Raw genomic sequence first — 19656 nt, forward strand, 5'->3', positions numbered from 1 at the left:
TACCATCAGGATCACTCACGTCTGTCAGCAATCTGACATGGAGTACGTTATGGGGGTGGGGAACTGTCATATTCTCTCTGCTCTCCTTACATTTTCAATCCCGTATACCATGTTAAACACACTCTTAAAGATACAAATGTTATACGGAGCCATTGCCAACAATTTTTGCAGGTTCACAACTTTACCTCTTTTGTAAGAGTCCTAATCTGATGTGGCTTGCAGACATCTGGACCACATAGGGTCTATGATTGTGGCAACACGTGTAGCACATTAGTTGTACACCTAAATCTCTTTGTAGAAAACATACCACTGTCATGATACATAGCCCACGGAAGTCAATAGAACTACTCCCATTGATTTCACTTTTCAATCCAGCCAAATTGAATTTCCATGCTGGTGCCAGATGGACATCTCTGGAGAATGAAGTGTTCTGTTTATCCCCACATCAGTTATAGCAGGGTAGTGGTCATGCAAATGTCCCCCACACTTCAGCTCACCAATGCACCTCAAGCCGGACCTGGAGGTACCTTCTCCCACTCCCCTTGTCCCTCCCTCCCTTGGATGAACAAGAAGTTTGAGTCTTCATGGGCCATTCAGTTTTTGGCACTACTATTGTGATTTCCAACAAAGGGTCCAATTGGTGTCAAAGGTAATGATGGTTTGAACGAATACATTTCCCTTCACAGGAACAGCTTGTTCCTGATCTAAATCATGCTAAAAAAAAAGTCATACTAATCCTAAATATCTTTTACAGCAAGTAAGAATTCTTTAAAACAAACAAACAAACAAAAAACCTCTAATGAAAACACTATAAAATAACTCCAGATAACTCTTATTTATATAGCGTAGGGCAGCGGTTTTCAAACTGTGCGTCGGAACAACCTGTTTTAATGGGGTCGCCAAGGCTGGCCTTAGCCTTGCTGGGGCCTGTGGCCGAAGCGAAGCTCGAGCACCACTGCCCGGGCCAGAAGTTGAAGTCCGAGGGCTTCAGCCCTGGGTGGTGGGGATCAGATTACAGGCCCCCCACCTGGGGCGGTGGGGCTCAGGCTTTGGGCCTGCCCACCCCCACCCAGGGCAGTGAGGCTTGGGCAGGCTCAGGCTTTGGTCCCTCCTCTTGGGGTCGTGTAGTAATTTTTTTTATCAGAAGGGGGTTGCGATGCAATGACATTTGAGAACCCCGGGCGTAGAGAATGAGAGTGCTGATAATGGTGTGCACTGAATGAGATGTCTCTTGGAACTTATGGTTCTCCGGATTTCCCTTAACCCTGTGGAACTCACTGCCACAAGATATCATTGAGGCCAAGAGCAGGATTCAAAAAAGGAGTAAACATTTCTCTGGATAACAGGAATATCTAGAGCTATAAAATGTAAAGGATTAAAAATATACAAGAGTTTTGGAAGAGCTATAAACCCTCCTGCATTAGGGCATAAGACAAGCTCTAACTAATCCAATCACTACCTACTGCAGGGTTTTTCTTGCACCTTGGTCTGAAGTAGCTGGTATTGGCTGTTTTTGGAGACAGGATGGGAGACTTAGTGGATTTATCCCATATGGCAATTGCTATGTTCCTTGATCAGTTGTCCCTGTCCTAGCGAGTGGTTGTTTATGAGGCAACCAGTTACAGGAGTCAGTGATGTACTTACAGTGGACAAGAGAGAATCCAAAAAGCTATCTGAGAAGATAGCTCCACTGGAAAAGGTGGTGGTGAGATCCAGCTCCTGTCCTGGGATGTGAGAGGTGCTGCTAATGTTGTGATCAATGAACTGGACATTCGATGTAGCGTCTGTAGAATCAATCAAGCAAGCAAGCAATCAATAAAAGAAGGAACACTAAAGATCTTAAAAACACTGTAGTTACCATACAGGATGAGAACAGAACAATGATTCATCTAACCTAGCCCATTATCCTGTCTCCTGCACTAGCCAGAATCTATTGCTTTAGAGGAAGAAGAGAAAAAAAGCATTTAATGAACCTGACCAGTTGTGCACTGGGGCAAAAGCGTATCACACCAAGAACCCCCACCTTAGAGACACGGGGTAAAAGTTTCCAAAGCACTCAAATGACTTAGGAACTAAAGTCTCGTTTTCAAAAATTATCTAAGTCTTAGGTTCCTAAGTTCCCAAGTCACTTAAATGTTTTGGAAACTTTTACCCATAATGCCTCACTATCCTGTAGCAGTGAGTTCCACTAGTTAATTACATAATCATAAAAAAGAAAAAAAATGCTATGTGTTTAAATGTATCTAGTTAATTTTTTGAAACCCTTGCCCCATCAGTTCTTATGTTATGGGACATGGTGGGACGTCAGGCCGTCTGTCAGTCTTGCCCACATTTAAGAGCCAACAGAGAGTTCTTGAAGAAATCCTCATAATAAAAAATGGCATTGCTTTAACTTTCTTATCTATTTTTAATAGACTGTGTAAATCCATCCAGGCAGAAGGCACCTGCTGTGCTCCTGAATGCACTAGGTATATGCTAGTATTTTAGTGATGCCAGTGAGAATGTTGATGAATGACAGCAACACAGCTGGAGTGGGACAGAATGAGCAAAGGAATTAAGACCAAGAACCCATTTTTCCCATTAAAAATAAAACCTTAACAAGTAACCTTTCTGTGATTACTGATTAATGTATTTTGTGCCCTGCAGAGCTAGGAGGCATTTGAACAGATACTTAAAGCAGATGACTAAAATTGGCCAGTTTCACATTGCTGTTGAAAGACTTCTGATACCCAGTGACACTGGCGTTATCATTCAGCAGTGTATACAGAAATGTAACCAAACCTAGATGTTGGGGGTCAGACCCTCAACTGGTATAAATCAGCATTGCTCCATTGATGGGCCCATAAGAATCTGGGTATAAAACCCATGGACATACTAGCATAGATTGAAATAACCGGTTTTGTTTTTTCACCCATTCTTTAGGGGGGTTGTTATTGTTTATGTTTTTTGTTTCACTTATTGGCCTCTTGTGCCAAGGGTATCTAGCTGCCGGAACTCCAGAGGAACATCCAGTCATCCTGTGTTTGAGGGAGTAGCCGAGCAAATCAGAAGTTTGTTGCGTTGAAAATCCAAGCTCTGCCAGCCAGTTCCCAGGGCTGAACAAAAGCCCACTGCACTCAGTGAGAAATTCTATTGACTTTAATGGGCTTTAGATCAGCCTGATGGGAGTGGCTGGTTTGGCTAGTTCCCTTCCTTGAATACTCCTCCTCATGTCCCCATAAGTCAGGGAAAAGCAGCAGTCGATCAGAATATAAGGGCAGTAACACAACTCTCCAGATGTGGGAATGATCCTCCAACAGCTGTATCCATGCCTATTTCCTTCATGGGTACTCAGGCCAGTGTACTTGGCCAGCCAAGCTTGGCAATGCTGAATCAACTAAGATATCATATTGCTGATGAGAATCCTGAGGAAACGGCTTGGCTGCTTTTAATACAATGGGTCTGAGTTCCTGGAGAGCATTTTTTAATGTAGAAATTGGGTCTGCTGATGCCTTCTTATGCCTGTTGGGAGCTGGGAATCTGTAATGGGCTTCCTTTGGTAGGTGGTGACTGAAGAGCTCCTAGGAATTTACTAGTTACCCGTTATATTGTGGCAGCTCCTAGAGGCCTTCGCAGTCAGTACTCCATTGTGCTAACTATTGTATGGACATAGAGCAAAGGCCAAGCCTTGACCAAAAGAGATGGCAATTTGAAAGAGAGAGGATGAAATCCTATCCCCATGGAGATTAACGTCAAAACTCCCATTAACTTCAGTTGGCCCAGGATTTCACCCAAAGATATTAAGGGTCTAAGATATTAAGGGATACCAAGATGCTTCTTTTGGCAGGTTTTGAGCAGCGTGTGACTGGTATCCAGAAGATGCCTTTGGTAGATGGCAACATTGGTAATGGATGTCCTATTGCTGACATTGGTATGTAGTACCCAGCAGTGACCAGAGGTTAGCCACAGACCTGATCCAAAAAGCATTTATATATATGGCTAACTATAATGTAATAAGAAAAGCCAAAGAGGAGTTTGAAGAACGGCTAGCCAAAAACTCCAAAGGTAATAACAAAATGTTTTTTAAGTACATCAGAAGCAGGAAGCCTGCTAAACAACCAGTGGGGCCCCTTGATGATCAAAATACAAAAGGAGCGCTTAAAGACGATAAAGTCATTGCGGAGAAACTAAATGGATTCTTTGCTTCAGTCTTCACGGCTGAGGATGTTAGGGAGATTCCCAAACCTGAGCTGGCTTTTGTAGGTGACAAATCTGAGGAACTGTCACAGATTGAAGTCTCACTAGAGGAGGTTTTGGAATTAATTGATAAACTCAACATTAACAAGTCACCGGAACCAGATGGCATTCACCCAAGAGTTCTGAAAGAACTCAAATGTGAAGTTGCGGAACTATTAACTAAGGTTTGTAACCTGTCCTTTAAATCGGCTTCGGTACCCAATGACTGGAAGTTAGCTAATGTAACGCCAATATTTAAAAAGGGCTCTAGGGGTGATCCCGGCAATTACAGACCAGTAAGTCTAACGTCGGTACCGGGCAAATTAGTTGAAACAATAGTAAAGAATAAAATTGTCAGACACATAGAAAAACAAACTCTTGAGCAATAGTCAACATGGTTTCTGTAAAGGGAAATCGTGTCTTACTAATCTATTAGAGTTCTTTGAAGGGGTCAACAAACATGTGGACAAGGGGGATCCGGTGGACATAGTGTACTTAGATTTCCAGAAAGCCTTTGACAAGGTCCCTCACCAAAGGCTCTTACGTAAATTAAGCTGTCATGGGATAAAAGGGAAGGTCCTTTCATGGATTGAGAACTGGTTAAAGGACAGGGAACAAAGGGTAGGAATTAATGGTAAATTCTCAGAATGGAGAGGGGTAACTAGTGGTGTTCCCCAAGGGTCAGTCCTAGGACCAATCCTATTCAATTTATTCATAAATGATCTGGAGAAAGGGGTAAACAGTGAGGTGGCAAAGTTTGCAGATGATACTAAACTGCTCAAGATAGTTAAGACCAAAGCAGATTGTGAAGAACTTCAAAAAGATCTCACAAAACTAAGTGATTGGGCAACAAAATGGCAAATGAAATTTAATGTGGATAAATGTAAAGTAATGCACATTGGAAAAAATAACCCCAACTATACATACAACATGATGGGGGCTAATTTAGCTACAATGAGTCAGGAAAAAGATCTTGGCGTCATCGTGGATAGTTCTCTGAAGATGTCCACGCAGTGTGCAGAGGCGGTCAAAAAAGCAAACAGGATGTTAGGAATAATTAAAAAGGGGATAGAGAATAAGACTGAGAATATATTATTGCCCTTATATAAATCCATGGTACGCCCACATCTCGAATACTGTGTACAGATGTGGTCTCCTCACCTCAAAAAAGATATTCTAGCACTAGAAAAGGTTCAGAAAAGGGCAACTAAAATGATTAGGGGTTTAGAGAGGGTCCCATACGAGGAAAGATTAAAGAGGCTAGGACTCTTCAGCTTGGAAAAGAGAAGACTAAGGGGGGACATGATAGAGGTATATAAAATCATGAGTGATGTTGAGAAAGTGGATAAGGAAAAGTTATTTACTTATTCCCATAATACAAGAACTAGGGGTCACCAAATGAAATTAATAGGCAGCAGGTTTAAAACAAATAAAAGGAAGTTCTTCTTCACGCAGCGCACAGTCAACTTGTGGAACTCCTTACCTGAGGAGGTTGTGAAGGCTAGGACTATAACAATGTTTAAAAGGGGACTGGATAAATTCATGGTGGCTAAGTCCATAAATGGCTATTAGCCAGGATGGGTAAGAATGGTGTCCCTAGCCTCTGTTCGTCAGAGGATGGAGATGGATGGCAGGAGAGAGATCACTTGATCATTGCCTGTTAGATTCACTCCCTCAGGGGCACCTGGCATTGGCCACTGTCGGTAGACAGATACTGGGCTAGATGGACCTTTGGTCTGACCCGGTACGGCCTTTCTTATGTTATGTTCTTAAGCACACAAGTAATTCCTCCATTGGCTTGGAACTAGTCATGTGCTTAAAGGTAGGCACAGGCATAAGTGCATCACTGGACTGGGGGCTATATGATGGACTTTTTGCAAGACAACTGTTTTTGTGCTTTCAGGTCTTAAACTCTTGAGGGCATTTGCCTTCCTATCTTACCCCTGAGTCTGAAAACAGATTCCCAATCTGTTCTAGGCCACAGTGGGGGCAGAGAAGCATGTGCTAAGGGACTGGCCTCAATTCGTTCCTTTGTCAAAGATCTAACATGACTACAATGCAAAGCCATATCAACTGATTGCAGGTTTTTTCCCCTCCACTGCCATGTGGAATCCTGGAGGGAATTGTGCATTTCGTCCATTGCCTATCTCAAGCCACCAGCTTGACAGCATATTCTCTCCTCAGTGGGGCTGGATCGTAGCAGCCTGCTCAAAACATTCTGAGATGATGGGAGGCCAGAGACATAAAAACACACAGCACAAGTGAATATCAAAGCATAACTATGGGAAATTCAAGTGTCAGAGTGGTCCATAGGTCTGAGATGCTGGTAGGAAAGGTGTTATTATTTGATTATTATTTCTATTGCAATATTGGCTAGAAATCTCAGGCATGGATAGTACCCCATGGTGCTAGGTGCTGTACAAAAAGATGGTCAATGCCCTGAAGAGCTTACCACCTAAGTGAGGTATCATGCCCTAAACCTATGCTTTGTAATTGCTTCCAAACTATCAGTACCAAGACATGGGACAGAACGCTGATGAAATCAGGCTGGAACCCTCAGAGCTCAACCTTCTTTCATGATTTTTGCTGCTTCCTGGCACCTATGGGAAGTTAAGCTGTGATAAGGCAGCATCAGGACCATAGTAAGATGTTTTGAGGATGTAAATAAGGATAGTCTTGTGGCTAAGGCACTGGATTGGGACTCAGGAGAGCTGGGGTCAATTTCTGGTTCTGCCCCAGACTTCCTATATGACCTTAAGCAAGTCATGAGATCTCTCTATACCTCAGGTCTCCTTCTGTACATAAAAACGGCCATACTGAGCCAGACCAATGGTCCATATAGTCCAGTATCCTGTCTTCCAACAGTGTCTAATGCCATATGTGTCAAAGGAAATGAACAGAACTGGGAAATTGTCAAGAGATTCATCCCGTCAACCAGTTCCAGCATCTGGCAGTCAGAGGCTTAGGGACATCCAGATCATGGGGTTGCATCCCTGACCATCTTGGCTCATAGCCATTGATGGAGCTATCCCCCAGGAACTTAACTAATACTTTTTTGAATGCAGTTATACTTTTGGTCTTCACATCATCATCCCCTGGCAATGCATTCCAACGGTTGACTCTGCATTGTACTTAGAATAATAGAATCATAGAATATCAGGGTTGGAAGGGACTGCAAGAGGTTCATCTAGTCCAACCCCCTGCTCAAAGCAGGACCAATCCCCAACTAAACCATCCCAGCCAGGGCTTTGTCAAGCCTGACCTTAAAAACCTCTAAGGAAGGAGATTCCACCACCTCCCTAGGTAACCCATTCCAGTGCTTCACCACCCTCCTAGTGAAAAAGTTTTTCCTAATATCCAACCTAAACCTCCCCCACTGCAACTTGAGACCATTACTCCTTGTTCTGTCATCTGCTACCACTGAGAACAGTCTGGATCCAACCTCTTTGGAACCCTCTTCAGGTAGTTGAAAGCAGCTATCAAATCCCCCCTCATTCTTCTCTTCTGCAGACTAAATAATCCCAGTTCCCTCAACCTCTCCTCATAACTCATGTGCTCCAGCCCCCTAATCATTTTTGTTGCCCTCTGCTGGACTCTCTCCAATTTTTCCACATCCCAAAATTGGACACAGTACTTCTGATGAGGCTTCACCAGTGCCAAATAGAGGGGAATGATCACATCCCTCGATCTACTGGCAGTGCTCCTTCTTATACAGCCCAAAATGCCGTTAGCCTTCTTGGCAACAAGGGCACACTGTTGATTCATATCCAGCTTCTCGTCCACTGTAACCTCTAGGTCCTTTTCTGCAGAACTGCTGCCTAGCCACTCATCCCCTAGTCTGTAGCAGTGCATGGGATTCTTCTGTCCTAAGTGCAGGACTCTGCACTTGTCCTTGTTGAACTTCATCAGATTTATTTTGGCCCAATCCTCTAATTTGTCTAGGTCCTTCTGTATCCTATCCCTACCTTCCAGCATATCTACCACTCCTCCCAGTTTAGTGTCATCTGCAAACTTGCTGAGGGTGCAATCCACTCCATCCTCCAGATTATTAATGAAGATATGAACAAAACTGGCCCCAGCACCGACCCTTGGGGCACTCCACTTGATACCAGCTGCCAACTAGACATGGAGCCCTTGATCACTGCCTGTTGAGCCTGATGATCTAGCCAGATTTCTATCCACCTTATAGTCCATTCATCCATCCCATCTCTCTTTAATTTGCTAGCAAGAATACTGTGGGAGACCGTATCAAAAGCTCTGCTAAAGTCAAGGAATAACACATCCACTGCTTTCCCCTCATCCACAGAGCCAGTTATCTCATCCTTTTGCTGGTTTTAAACCTGCTGTCTATTAATTTCATTGGTGACCCTTGGTTTCTGTGTTATTTGAAGGGTTAAATAGCACTTCCTTATGCACTTCCTTATTCACTTTCTCCACACCATTCATGATTTTATAGACCTCTATCATATCTCCTCTTAGTTGTCTCTTTTCCAAGCTGAACAGTCCCAGTCTTTTTAATCTCTCCTCATATGGAAGCTGTTCCATCCCCTTAATAATTTTTGTTGCCTTTCTCTGTACCTTTTCCAATTCTAATATGTCTTTCCTGAGATGGGGTGACCAGAACTGCATGCAGTATTCCAGGTGTGGAGGTACCATGGATTTATATATTGGCATTATGATATTTACTGCCCTACTATCTCTCTCTTTCCTAACGGTTCCCAGCATTCTGTTAGCTTTTTTGCCTGCTGCTGCACACTGAGTGGATGTTTTCAGAGAACTATCCACAATGAATCTAGGATCTTTTTCTTGAGTGGTAATGGCTAATTTAGATTCTATTATTTTGTATGCATAGTTGGGATTATGTTTTCCAATATGCATTACTATGCATTTATCAATGCTGAATTCCATCTGCCATTTTGTTGCCCAGTCACCCAATTTGGTGAGATCCCTATGTAACTCTTTGCAGTCAGCTTTGGATTGAGTAATTTGTATCATCTGCAAACTTTGCCACCTTACTATTTTCCCCTTTTTCCAAATAATTTTTGAGTATGTTGAACAGTACTGGTCCCACAGATCCCAAGGGATACCACTATTTACATCTCTCCTTTATGAAAACTGACCATTTATTCCTGCCCTTTGTTTACTGTCTTTCAACCAGTTACAGATCCATGAGAGAACCTTCCCTCTTATCCCTTGACTCCTTACTTTGCTTAAGAGCCTTTGGTGAGGGACTTTGTGATCAGCTTTCTGAAAGTCCAAGTACCCTATATCCACTGGATCACCCTTGTCCACATGTTTATTGACCCCATCGAAGAATTCTAATAGATTGGTGAGGCATGATTTCCCTTTGTAAAAGCCATGTTGACTCTTCTCCAACAAATTGTGTTCATCCATGTGTCTGATAATTCTGTTCTTTACTATAGTTTCAACCAATTTGTCTGGAACTGAAGTTAGGGTTATTGGCCTGTAATTGCCAGGATCACCTCTGTAGTCTTTTTTAAAAGTGGTGTCACATTAGCTACCTCCAGTCATCTGGTACAGAAGCTGACTTAAGTGATAGGTTACATACCACAGTTAGCAGTTCTACAATTTCGCATTTTCAGAACTCTTAAGTGAATGTCATCTGGCACTGATGACTGATTATTGTTTAATTTACCAATTTGTTCCAAACCTTCCTCTATTGACACCTCAATCTGGGACAGTTTCTCAAATTTGTCACCTAAAAGAAATGGCTCAGGTGAGGGAATCTCCCTCACATCATCTGCAGTGAGAACTTTTGCAAAGAATTCATTTAGTCATTTATTCATTCATTTACCTCTGTAAGATGAGGTAGTCATACATCCCTACATCTTGGGGTGTTGCGAGGGTAAATTAATTAATGGATGTGAGCTGATAATATACTATAGGGATGGAGACCTATATGGGTAGAATGTACAGTCACTGGACCTTGGGCAGCTTTGGGGAGGATCATGTTTATGTGGAGAGCTACGTTTTTCTCTCTCTCCAGCTGGTGCAGTTTCAATTAGCTCAGCCAAATAGCCTCTCCTAATAGAAATTTTGTTATTTTTTGAATGTGTCTCTGGATTCTTCATTAACAGTTATTCCAAGTGTAATGACTACCAGGTCACAAGCAGCACCACCACAGCCATCTTTGGAGCTTTTCTGTACTTTTACTTCCTGCCCCAGCTGGAACTGGGAAGCACAGGGGATCATGGAAATAGGAGAAACAATAAATAAAAAATAAATACATAAATAAAATAACATTGTCAAACCTCAGACAAACAAGTAAACCTCCTATTCAAACCATCTCAGCCATTCCTACCGCCGCCTCAGAGGATCCAGCTTTGAAAGGGTTACCATAAGCTGTGCTGCAATGATCCTGAGAGATGGTTACAGATGGACAAGAAGGAAGGGTAGGTCATTGGTTCTGGCTCAGTTATGAATGGAGGGTGGTTCTGGAATTGACAGAACTGTCACTGAGTTGTTCAGTGCACATGGCACTTTTAAGGCTCATGCCAAACAAAACAGTGGCTGAGGGAGTCAGGGCCCAGTCAGGACGCCTAGCAACACACTATGCTAATTTGATGAGTACTGCCTTGTGTCAGCACTCTAAATGGAACTAAACATCCACATCCCTGGAGACTAGCAGCCCAGCCATACCACTCTGGTGTCACACTGCCTGCTATGTTACTAGTAATCAGTTAATCACTGCACATGTTTCTAATTAATGGATTTAGTATGTAATCACCAGGGGATGAAGATGAAACTGCCAAGAGTAGCATGAAAAAGCATTGTGGGTTGTCTCTGTTATAAATGAAATCCAGAGTGGCTGAACAATATGGAATGTGAAGGACAGACGTATTCACTGGGTCTGATACTAAAATGCGCCGAGCTCTCGAGCTGTCTCCAGACTAATATGGACCCCATCACAGCAGTGTCTGAATCCCTCACAGTCATTCTGAATTATCTTCACAGCACACCCCTGTGAGGCAGGCGGTACTTAGATTGCATGCTCTTTGGTACAGGGACTGTCTTTCTGGACAGTGGGCTGAAGCCTCCAGGTGACAGTGTAGTACAAATGAGATGAAAGAGAGAAGTGTTACTAGCCCTAATTTTACAGATGAGGAACTGAGGCACAGAGAGATTAAGGGACTTGCTCAGGTCCCAGAGGGAGTCTGCAGCAGAACCAGGAACTGAACCCACATCTCCTGAGGTCTAGGTCAGTTGCATAGCCACCAGGGTATCCTTTCTCTCCTCAATAGACTCACTATACACTGGGGATTTTGTAACACACTGTTATAGGTTTTTTCCCCTGACTTCTTCAAAGCCACCAAATTAACATTTAAATCAACCCTTTTAATGCTCCGTGGACATGCAGTGCTTGTTGTTTTCTGTCTGTGAATTTTAAAGGGGGTCTGGGGTAAATAAATAATGCAGTACGCATATCGCTTCTGTGAAATTTGTTCCCAAAGAATAACTTACTCAGCTCTGTGATGACGGGGATCCTTTTATAACTTGGCTCTGATTCATTCTCCAGTGTTCTCACTCTGCCAACTGCCTCTGCAGAAACAGTCAACAACAACATGAGGAGAGAAGAGAGAGGTAAAGGCGGAAGACAATGGTTCAGAGACTGACATGTGCAGAAAGGCACTTACCTGAGCCTAAAAAAATGTCATTGTCATGTAAAAATCCCAAAGCACTTCCTATAAATAGAAAATTTCTTGCCTCGGTTTGCTTTTCCAAGCTGCATTTTATTCACTCAGAGTTTCAAAGGATTAAAAAAGAAAAGCTCTCCTGAGAGCCGCTTATTGACATCATAACTAAAATATAATTACCCTCTGAGGAGCAGCAGGCTGGTAATAGTGTTGTTAGGCACAAAGCCCCTAGTAAGCCAATTTGCACTCCGAGGGTTTTTTTTTTCCCTTGAAGGACACTGTAAAGAAATGGGATAGGACATGTGCAGCAAAAGTGAAGGGGAAAGCAAAATGGCCTGCGTTTTGGAACTCAAGACCTAAGCCAGTGGTTTAAGCAAGACATGTGAAGGCCTCCTGGAAAACATTAGTCCTGATTCTCCTCTTACTTTACACTATCCGGGTGCCTTCAAGGAGTTAGTTCTGAGTTACATCAGTGGAAGTGAGAGGAAAACCAGGCCCATTTTATTTAAGGACAGTTTTCAGATACTGTGCTAGATTGTCTGCTTTCCCCATCTCTTGTTTGGATAGGATCTGATTCTGTCTCCCTTACTTATTTTCTATCAATCAACATCTAAGTGCTTATATTAGTGCCCATCACTGTAATATCTGAGTAGGTGACTATTAATTGGACCACTCATTGAGTAAGGCATTATTCCAAGTAAAGATGGCAGAATCCAAACTGTACTAGGGACTCTGACTAAAAGCAGGGTCTCGTCTCAGTCAGAGACAGGATATTGGGTAGTGGATCATCTCTCTTACAAATCCTATATAAAGTGGCTGAACAAACAGGGATAACAGAAGTATTATCTGGGTCTGGAAGTAAAATGCATTGAACCTTCTCTCTGTCTAGACATTGATATGGTCCTAGATGGGCCACTGGTCTAATCTATCCTGACAATTCCTAAATTCAGGTGACAGAACTGCCCAAAAACATTTGAAATATGGGGCAGAGAAGCAACACTAAAAGCACCTCCTGGGCATGCACTGGCATTTCTGAACATCTGCTGGTGACATCAGCTGAATGCCTGAAAATGAATTATTGCCTTTATTCTATCTTTGCACATAGTGTAGTAGCTGATTTGAATGTATGTCAGATCATTGCCTGGATACATTTTCCTTATGTCAATATTTTTGCTACCAAACAGTACACAGCACTGTACCTGAAATCTTACAAACTGGCAGGGTGCTATTACAAAAGATTACTTAATTGTAGATTACTACTGTACATTTGAATTTCAATAGCATATTAAGTTGTCAGACTTAATTACTGTTATATATTTAGATTATGCCACAGATTATTTAGTTCAGTACCTAGGTTTGCCAACCTGTTCACTTTGTGACATGACAGGGTGATAATTACAGCATTACTGGAAAACCTAAAAGTTTTCATGGGAAAGACTAGGAGCCCTTGGCATTCAAGCTGACCCTAATAAATGGTCATTCCTGTGGGCGTAAATAATGTTGACCTCCATGGGGGCCTGGTTCACTAAGAGCTCTTCAATTGTATACCCCTGGGGACAGGTAATGTGTGGAAGAGATGTGGTGGGCTCAGATGGAGCTCTCTGAAATGTTTATGATGAAATCCAAAACCACAAGACACATGACTGGTTCAGGCTTTGTTACAAACTCCAGACTCAGATCATATAGCTGCAATGTTGACATAAGAGGCAATGTTCACTTAACTTTTGAGGAACCTAGCTAGGACTTCTGCCTCAAAATCATGACAAATGTCCAACTTTTGCAAGGTTGTGGATTTGAAATGAGGTGGTTTTATTTACAGCTGCAAAGTTTAGGATGATGGAGAATCAGGGTCAGTAAGGTGGCTGGATGTCCAGCCAAGTAATTGAACGGTCCATCAGCAACTGATAAATATTGCACAGAAAAGTCCAGCTTTTAACTGTCTTTTTTAAAACCAGGCTTGCTGCTTCATAACATACATAAATAGCTATTTTAAATTGGTCCCTTCTGTACTTGCTAGCTCCTCAGATTATGATGATGTTAAAGAAAGATCTTCATAATCTATGCTCTCTCCTCCCAGACCAATAGTTACTGTCAGCCAATGCTTTTCTACTCTTGGTCCCCAAGATCAATCTGGGTCAAACCAGGGGCAGGTCTTCATCAGTCATTGGTTCTCTGGTATGAACCCCACATCCCCTAAAAACAGGATCTTGCATTCATGGGTGTGCTGCAATCCCACTTATTTCAGATGGACTAATTTGGACTATTTATTGGTTCCCCTGCACTTGCTTTAGTTCTGCTTCTCTATTTATCTTCTACATGTCTCCTCCCTGACCCCAATTCTGTGAACAGTTAGATTCTGTATACACTGGGTTTTTTTGTTTTTTTAAATTTTGTCTTGGAACTGTCAAGCTATGCCAGTGAAAACCCCAGTCTAGATGTGCTGTACTAGTATAAAATGGAGTTTGTACAAGCTAGTGCAATTTATTCTAGTGAGTTTCCGTGGTGGGTTGCAACAGTAGAAGCCCTGATATGCTTCTACTGGGGAACAGGTCTACATTACTATTTTCATCTCAAGCTTCCAAAATATAACTATAGGTGTCTATCCTGTGCTGTGGGCACCTACTCCACACATTAAAAATCACTGAATAAGAAAATGGCTGCCTATAAATACATCCATTCCTTCCTCCAAAGCCTCATCAAAGAAAAATAAAGGAGCCGTGTTAGGGGTTTGTAGCAGTGCAACCATAGTGTGGTATATAGACTGGTCCAAATTTCCCTAGTCTAAGCCAAACACCCATTTAACTTTAAGAACATAGTGGTCCCAAGAAAGTCAATGGGACTATCTGCATCTTAAACTTAAACATGTGTTTAAGTGTTTGCAAGATCAGGGATCTTTTGAGATAGAGCCCCCGCATAAATGGTTTTGCCAGCCTCACATCAGCTGTGTTTAGCAAACTGTTTGGACATCATCTATCTCTGTGGGCTCTTTTCTCTCCCCTATCCCCTTCTAGTTCTTTTACTTGGCTTAAATCAAGTAACCAAGCTCATTTCTTTTCCCCCTCACCTCACCAAAATGGAGACAGAGAATAGAAACCCCCCACCCTTCCTCATTTATATTTGGATCATCAGCTGACCTCATGAGGTTCCTTAGTTGCTAGCATTATTCAGCTGTTTCACCTGGAAGTATTCCCCTCAACTAATGCCACCTGAGATAATCTCAGCAGCAGGGAGCTACCTGCTAGAATTTTATTGCAAGAGATTTTAAACCCCTTCAGCACTACACACAGTGGCCCTGCTGTAACAATGCTCATAAAGAAAGGAAAGATCAACCCTAATTTGCACTTGAGGCCAGATTTTCAAAGGTATTTAGGTATCTAAATATGCAAATAGGCACCTACTGGGAATTTCAAAAGTGGCTAATCAAGTTAGCCACCTAGGGTAGGATCCATGAAGCAATTTAGGCATTGCAACGCTGAATGTTATAACACCTAACTTTTAAGTGCCTAGAAAATCACAGGGACAGCACTGTGATCAATAAAGCCAGGTTAGGCATCTAGATTCCCTACTAACAATGCATGGGGAAACAGAGGTGCCTCAGAATGTGATCCACAAAAGCCAGCATGCGAGGCAGGGAGCCACCTAAGCTAGCTGATGGGGCGTTCTAAGCCCCACTCCTCCCATGGAACAGTCAGAGAGAAAGAGGGAATGACCCTCTAGTATAGTGGTTAGGAATCCACCTGGAAGGTGGGAGAGGACCTGTCTACCTACTCCAATCACTTGTTATTTATCCACAGTGGAACAGCTTCAGCAGGAGACACTGAAGGAGCCCCACATCAGACTATCCCATAGCTCTGTGGTTAGACCTGCTCCTGAGAGGTGGGACCCCCTCTATTCAAATCCTTTCTCTCTGCTGACAGATGGGGGAATTAAACCTGGGTCTCCCACATGAGTAACAGTTATAAAGTGGGTACCACTACCTCCTCCTCCAGCTGGCTTTTGAATGGGACCCAATCCAGTAGATGTGCTCAGAGGAAGCCTACTGGATTGTGCCTTGCACGTGACTTAGGCTGCCGAATGCCTATCTTTCCCCCAGCTCCGGAGTCACTCTGAGGTTTTGGTGGGAGATAGGTGGCACAGCATAGACAGTGGAGCAGCAGTGAGTGAATGCCAGAGTCTAAAGCTTAGGCACTTACGGGATTTTTACAGAGGAAAGCTAGGCACTGAGTGAATTTAGGTGTCTACAAAGTTAGGTGGCAGCCAAGCAGGAGATTTGGTGCCACACCTGGGGATTTAGATACTTAATGCATAGGTACCTTAGTTACTTCCTGGATTGACCCTTCAGACAGCCTAAGGGCAGCTTTCAAGTACAGGACTATCTGATCTAGCAAGGCTGGGAACTTTTGTTTTTATATGTGAGGTTATTAAAAAGAAATAGTCATTCAAAAAAGTAACATTTTTACTGTATCTCCTGTCTTTAACCACTGATGCCTTTACTGACCACTATTTTGATTTTTACAGGTGGACTACAAAATAATTAAGAGGAAACAGTGAATCTAGTGATTATAGCAGTGGGAGCTGGGACACTTGGGTTCTACTCCAACCTCTCTCCACCTTAGTTCATAACCTGCTGGCTAACCATATAACCTCTCTGTGACTTGATTTACCCATTTGCAAATGGAGTGTAATAATAATTTACTTCTTCCTAGGGGGTAAATGTCTATAAGACGGTTTTGAGATCTTCATATGAAAAGCCCTATAGGAGTGTAAAATATGGCTTCAATCTTTTGTTGGATCAGCAGGGACTTCCTACAGGTGGACCCAGCTGCAGGATCTGGGCCTATAATTAAAAATAATTACAGCAGCAAGGAAGAAAGTGGGCTGGATATTTTAACAACACATCTAATGAATCTAGAAAGAGGAAAGAGCTAATTTATACTCAGAAGGTGAATCACTAAACAGATTTAATGGCTGGCTCAGGAAAAAGTTTTTTTTTTTATTGATGATAATGTCCTTTAAGTGAATACTACTTTTCTGTCCCCAGAAAACAGTGTAAATCTGAGAAATGACCTTAACTGAGTAGCCAAGGATCTATGAAATTGGGATTGTAGTCACTTTAGGGATCCAGAACTCACTAAAAAGTGAGTTAGGAGAGAGGCACCTTATATATACCTGAGTGAAAAACCTAGAATAGATAGAAAGGGATCATGTTGGGGAACTCAGTCTTTTGTCAGAAGATGCCAAAGCTGTTCGACTCAGTGGTGACAGAATCTCTTTCCTTTTATTCAGATTATTTTTTTAGAAAGAACTGATCACAGTAATGAGTAATAAAAACAAGAATAATTTGCATTTCCACATTGCCTCTCGGCCAAAGATCTCAACTCATGTTGCCAATGGTAATTAATTTGGCTTCACAACAATCCTATAACTTTGATTACAGAGGTGTACAATTGGGGTGCAGAATGGCTAGGTAGTTGCCCAAGGACACACAGCAAGTCAGTGGTAAGGATAAGAATAGACCTGATGCCAGGATTCTTGCTCTAACCACTCCTTCCCAAACCCATAAATAGAACCCAGGAGCCCTGACACTCAGTTCCCTGCTCTAACCACTAGCCCACACTCTATCCATAAGTCAGGAAGAGAACCCAGGAGCCCTGATTTTTAATCGTCCCATCTCTAACCAGTACACTAGACTCCCTCCCTGAAACATAACCTAGAGGTCCTGGCTCTCGCTCCTATGCTCTAACTACTAGCCCTTTTCTCCCTCTCCAGAGAAGCAATCTGATTCCTTATACTCTTGTCAGTATCCCTGTTTCTCCTATTCTGGGGCTGAGCATTTACTGAGCTTTTCCATTATCCATGATATAAGATTCTTTTCCCCCCATCCCTCTCGGTCATTTTAATGAATGAGGAAATCAGAGGCATCTTATTCCACATGCTCTGCTTCCATGGAACAAATCATCTTGTCATCTGTCCATCTCCCAACAGAATTGTTGGAAAGCGACATGGTGTGAGGAAGGATAGTCTTGTAGTTAAAGCCCAGGAGTGAGGATCTGAGATCTATTCCTGCCTTGTTGCTGACATGATGTGACACCTTTGGCATGGGCCCAGATCAACAAAGGAATTGAGCCCACAATGCCTGAATACCCTTGAGGACTTGGGCCACGTTGCCTAACTTCTTTATGCCTCAGTTTAAAGAACTGTTTAAAGAATTGTAAAACATTGATAATACCCACCGGCCCGGGGGCTTACTGGGGTTAATTAAAGTTTGTAAAGGGCTCTGAAATCTTCTGATGGACAAAGCTATAGACGTATTTCCAAGAGAGGTGGGTAAAAATGTACTTGAGGAAACTGCCCAGATGGGGTGGGAAGAGTTGTTTTTCTATTTTTCTCTATTATTGTTATTGCAGGTAAGGCGTTTGGATTCTGCTCATCACAAGTTTTCGTGATAAAGGCAAAAATGCTGAAGAGAAGAGAGTCAGTGATTGATAGTAATAAATGTCTTTTTATTCCTGTAGGTCGATCGATAGATAGATCGATCGTTCTCCATACCTATGTACAAAGATGTATGTACAGTAGCTATATCTATCTATTATGGATAGAGAGATACAAATATATATATATATATACACATACACACACGGTATATCTATCTATCTGTATGATCGATATATAGATCTATAACTATAGATCTAACTTTATACCTATGTACAGATCGCTTTTTAACTAATATATCTGTTTCAGCTACATGTACCTCTTACTCAGACATCCCTTATTAGTCACTTTTTCTTCTTTTTTAGTCCTATATTCATATTGTTTTGTCAATTTATTATTTAAAAACGTGTCTCTGCCTTACTCTAATCTTTCCTTTGGCACAGCCATTGTTTTAAAAGTCTTGTGAATGATAATAAAGTATGGGAAAACACTTAGGAGAGCCATATATTTCTCAGCCCGTTTTCAGTTAATTAATACTTCTCCTTTCCCAAGAGGAGGACAAATCTTGGCTCCTTTGCCAAATGAAGGGAGGAAGAGAGATGCAATAAATATTCTGCTGGACTGGATGTTTTGCTTCCATGGCAATTCTGTGCTAAAACTGCTGCTTAGATGAAAACAGCAGCAACCCCCCCCCTCCAAAATCCCCCATGGGGAAACATACAAATCTCTTACCTGTGTTGAAGGTTAGGGAATGTGTAATGCATCTGCCATCTACCACTGCCCATTAGCTCCATTCACATAGGCTTTTGCAAACAAAATTGAAGCTACTAAAGCTTCAGAAGTAAGCATGGATGCACCCCCTCATTCCCCATCCTCAGAAGGTGGAAACCCAAAGTATTGCTCTGAATTTGGAAGAGTCACTGATGTATTTATCTTTTGGAGGGATAGGCTAATTACCAGAGCAGTGGTAAATGAGGGGGCAATGCCCAGTGGGTGGTGGAGAGAGAGAGGACACAGATGATTCCTCATAAAATTTTTCAATTTGACTTTGTCGTGTTTTGCTATAACACACTGGGTGGCTCTCTGAGCACGTGGAGAATAGGTCCCAGAGCCCTTTCCTTCCCATTAAACACCTGCTTGCCAAGCAGAAAAGTGTCCTTCCCCACTCCCTGACTCACCTCATTACTTAAGCTTTCTCTGTTTTTAATTTTTTTTACAATTATTTTATGCCAAGGGGTTTCCTAGAAACCAAAGGATGGCCTGTGGGACACCTATGCCCCTATGGTTGTTCCTGGCAGTGGTAGTGGGTATATTTCCCAATACACACTGCCCATTGGTGAGAGTAGTCAGCTTC

At 42.3% G+C, this 19656-nt stretch overlaps 1 protein-coding gene across 3 annotated transcripts in view; it reads right to left on the reverse strand.

Moving 5' to 3' along the window:
* KCNU1 (potassium calcium-activated channel subfamily U member 1) overlaps positions 1–19656 on the reverse strand; it is a 94483-nt gene that overhangs the window by 7975 nt on the left and 66852 nt on the right. For 2 of the 3 annotated variants that reach the window (XM_045003297.1, XM_045003296.1), the window contains 2 exons: positions 11698–11775; positions 1645–1784 (listed from right to left, as the gene is read on the reverse strand). In XM_045003297.1, the coding sequence (XP_044859232.1) occupies positions 1645–1784; positions 11698–11775 (218 nt within the window). The remainder of the gene's footprint in view (positions 1–1644; positions 1785–11697; positions 11776–19656) is intronic. The other variant, XM_045003298.1, reaches the window with a different exon arrangement.

The sequence above is a fragment of the Mauremys mutica genome, chromosome 2 (genome assembly GCF_020497125.1).
Source record: "Mauremys mutica isolate MM-2020 ecotype Southern chromosome 2, ASM2049712v1, whole genome shotgun sequence".
Lineage (NCBI taxonomy): Eukaryota > Metazoa > Chordata > Testudines > Geoemydidae > Mauremys > Mauremys mutica.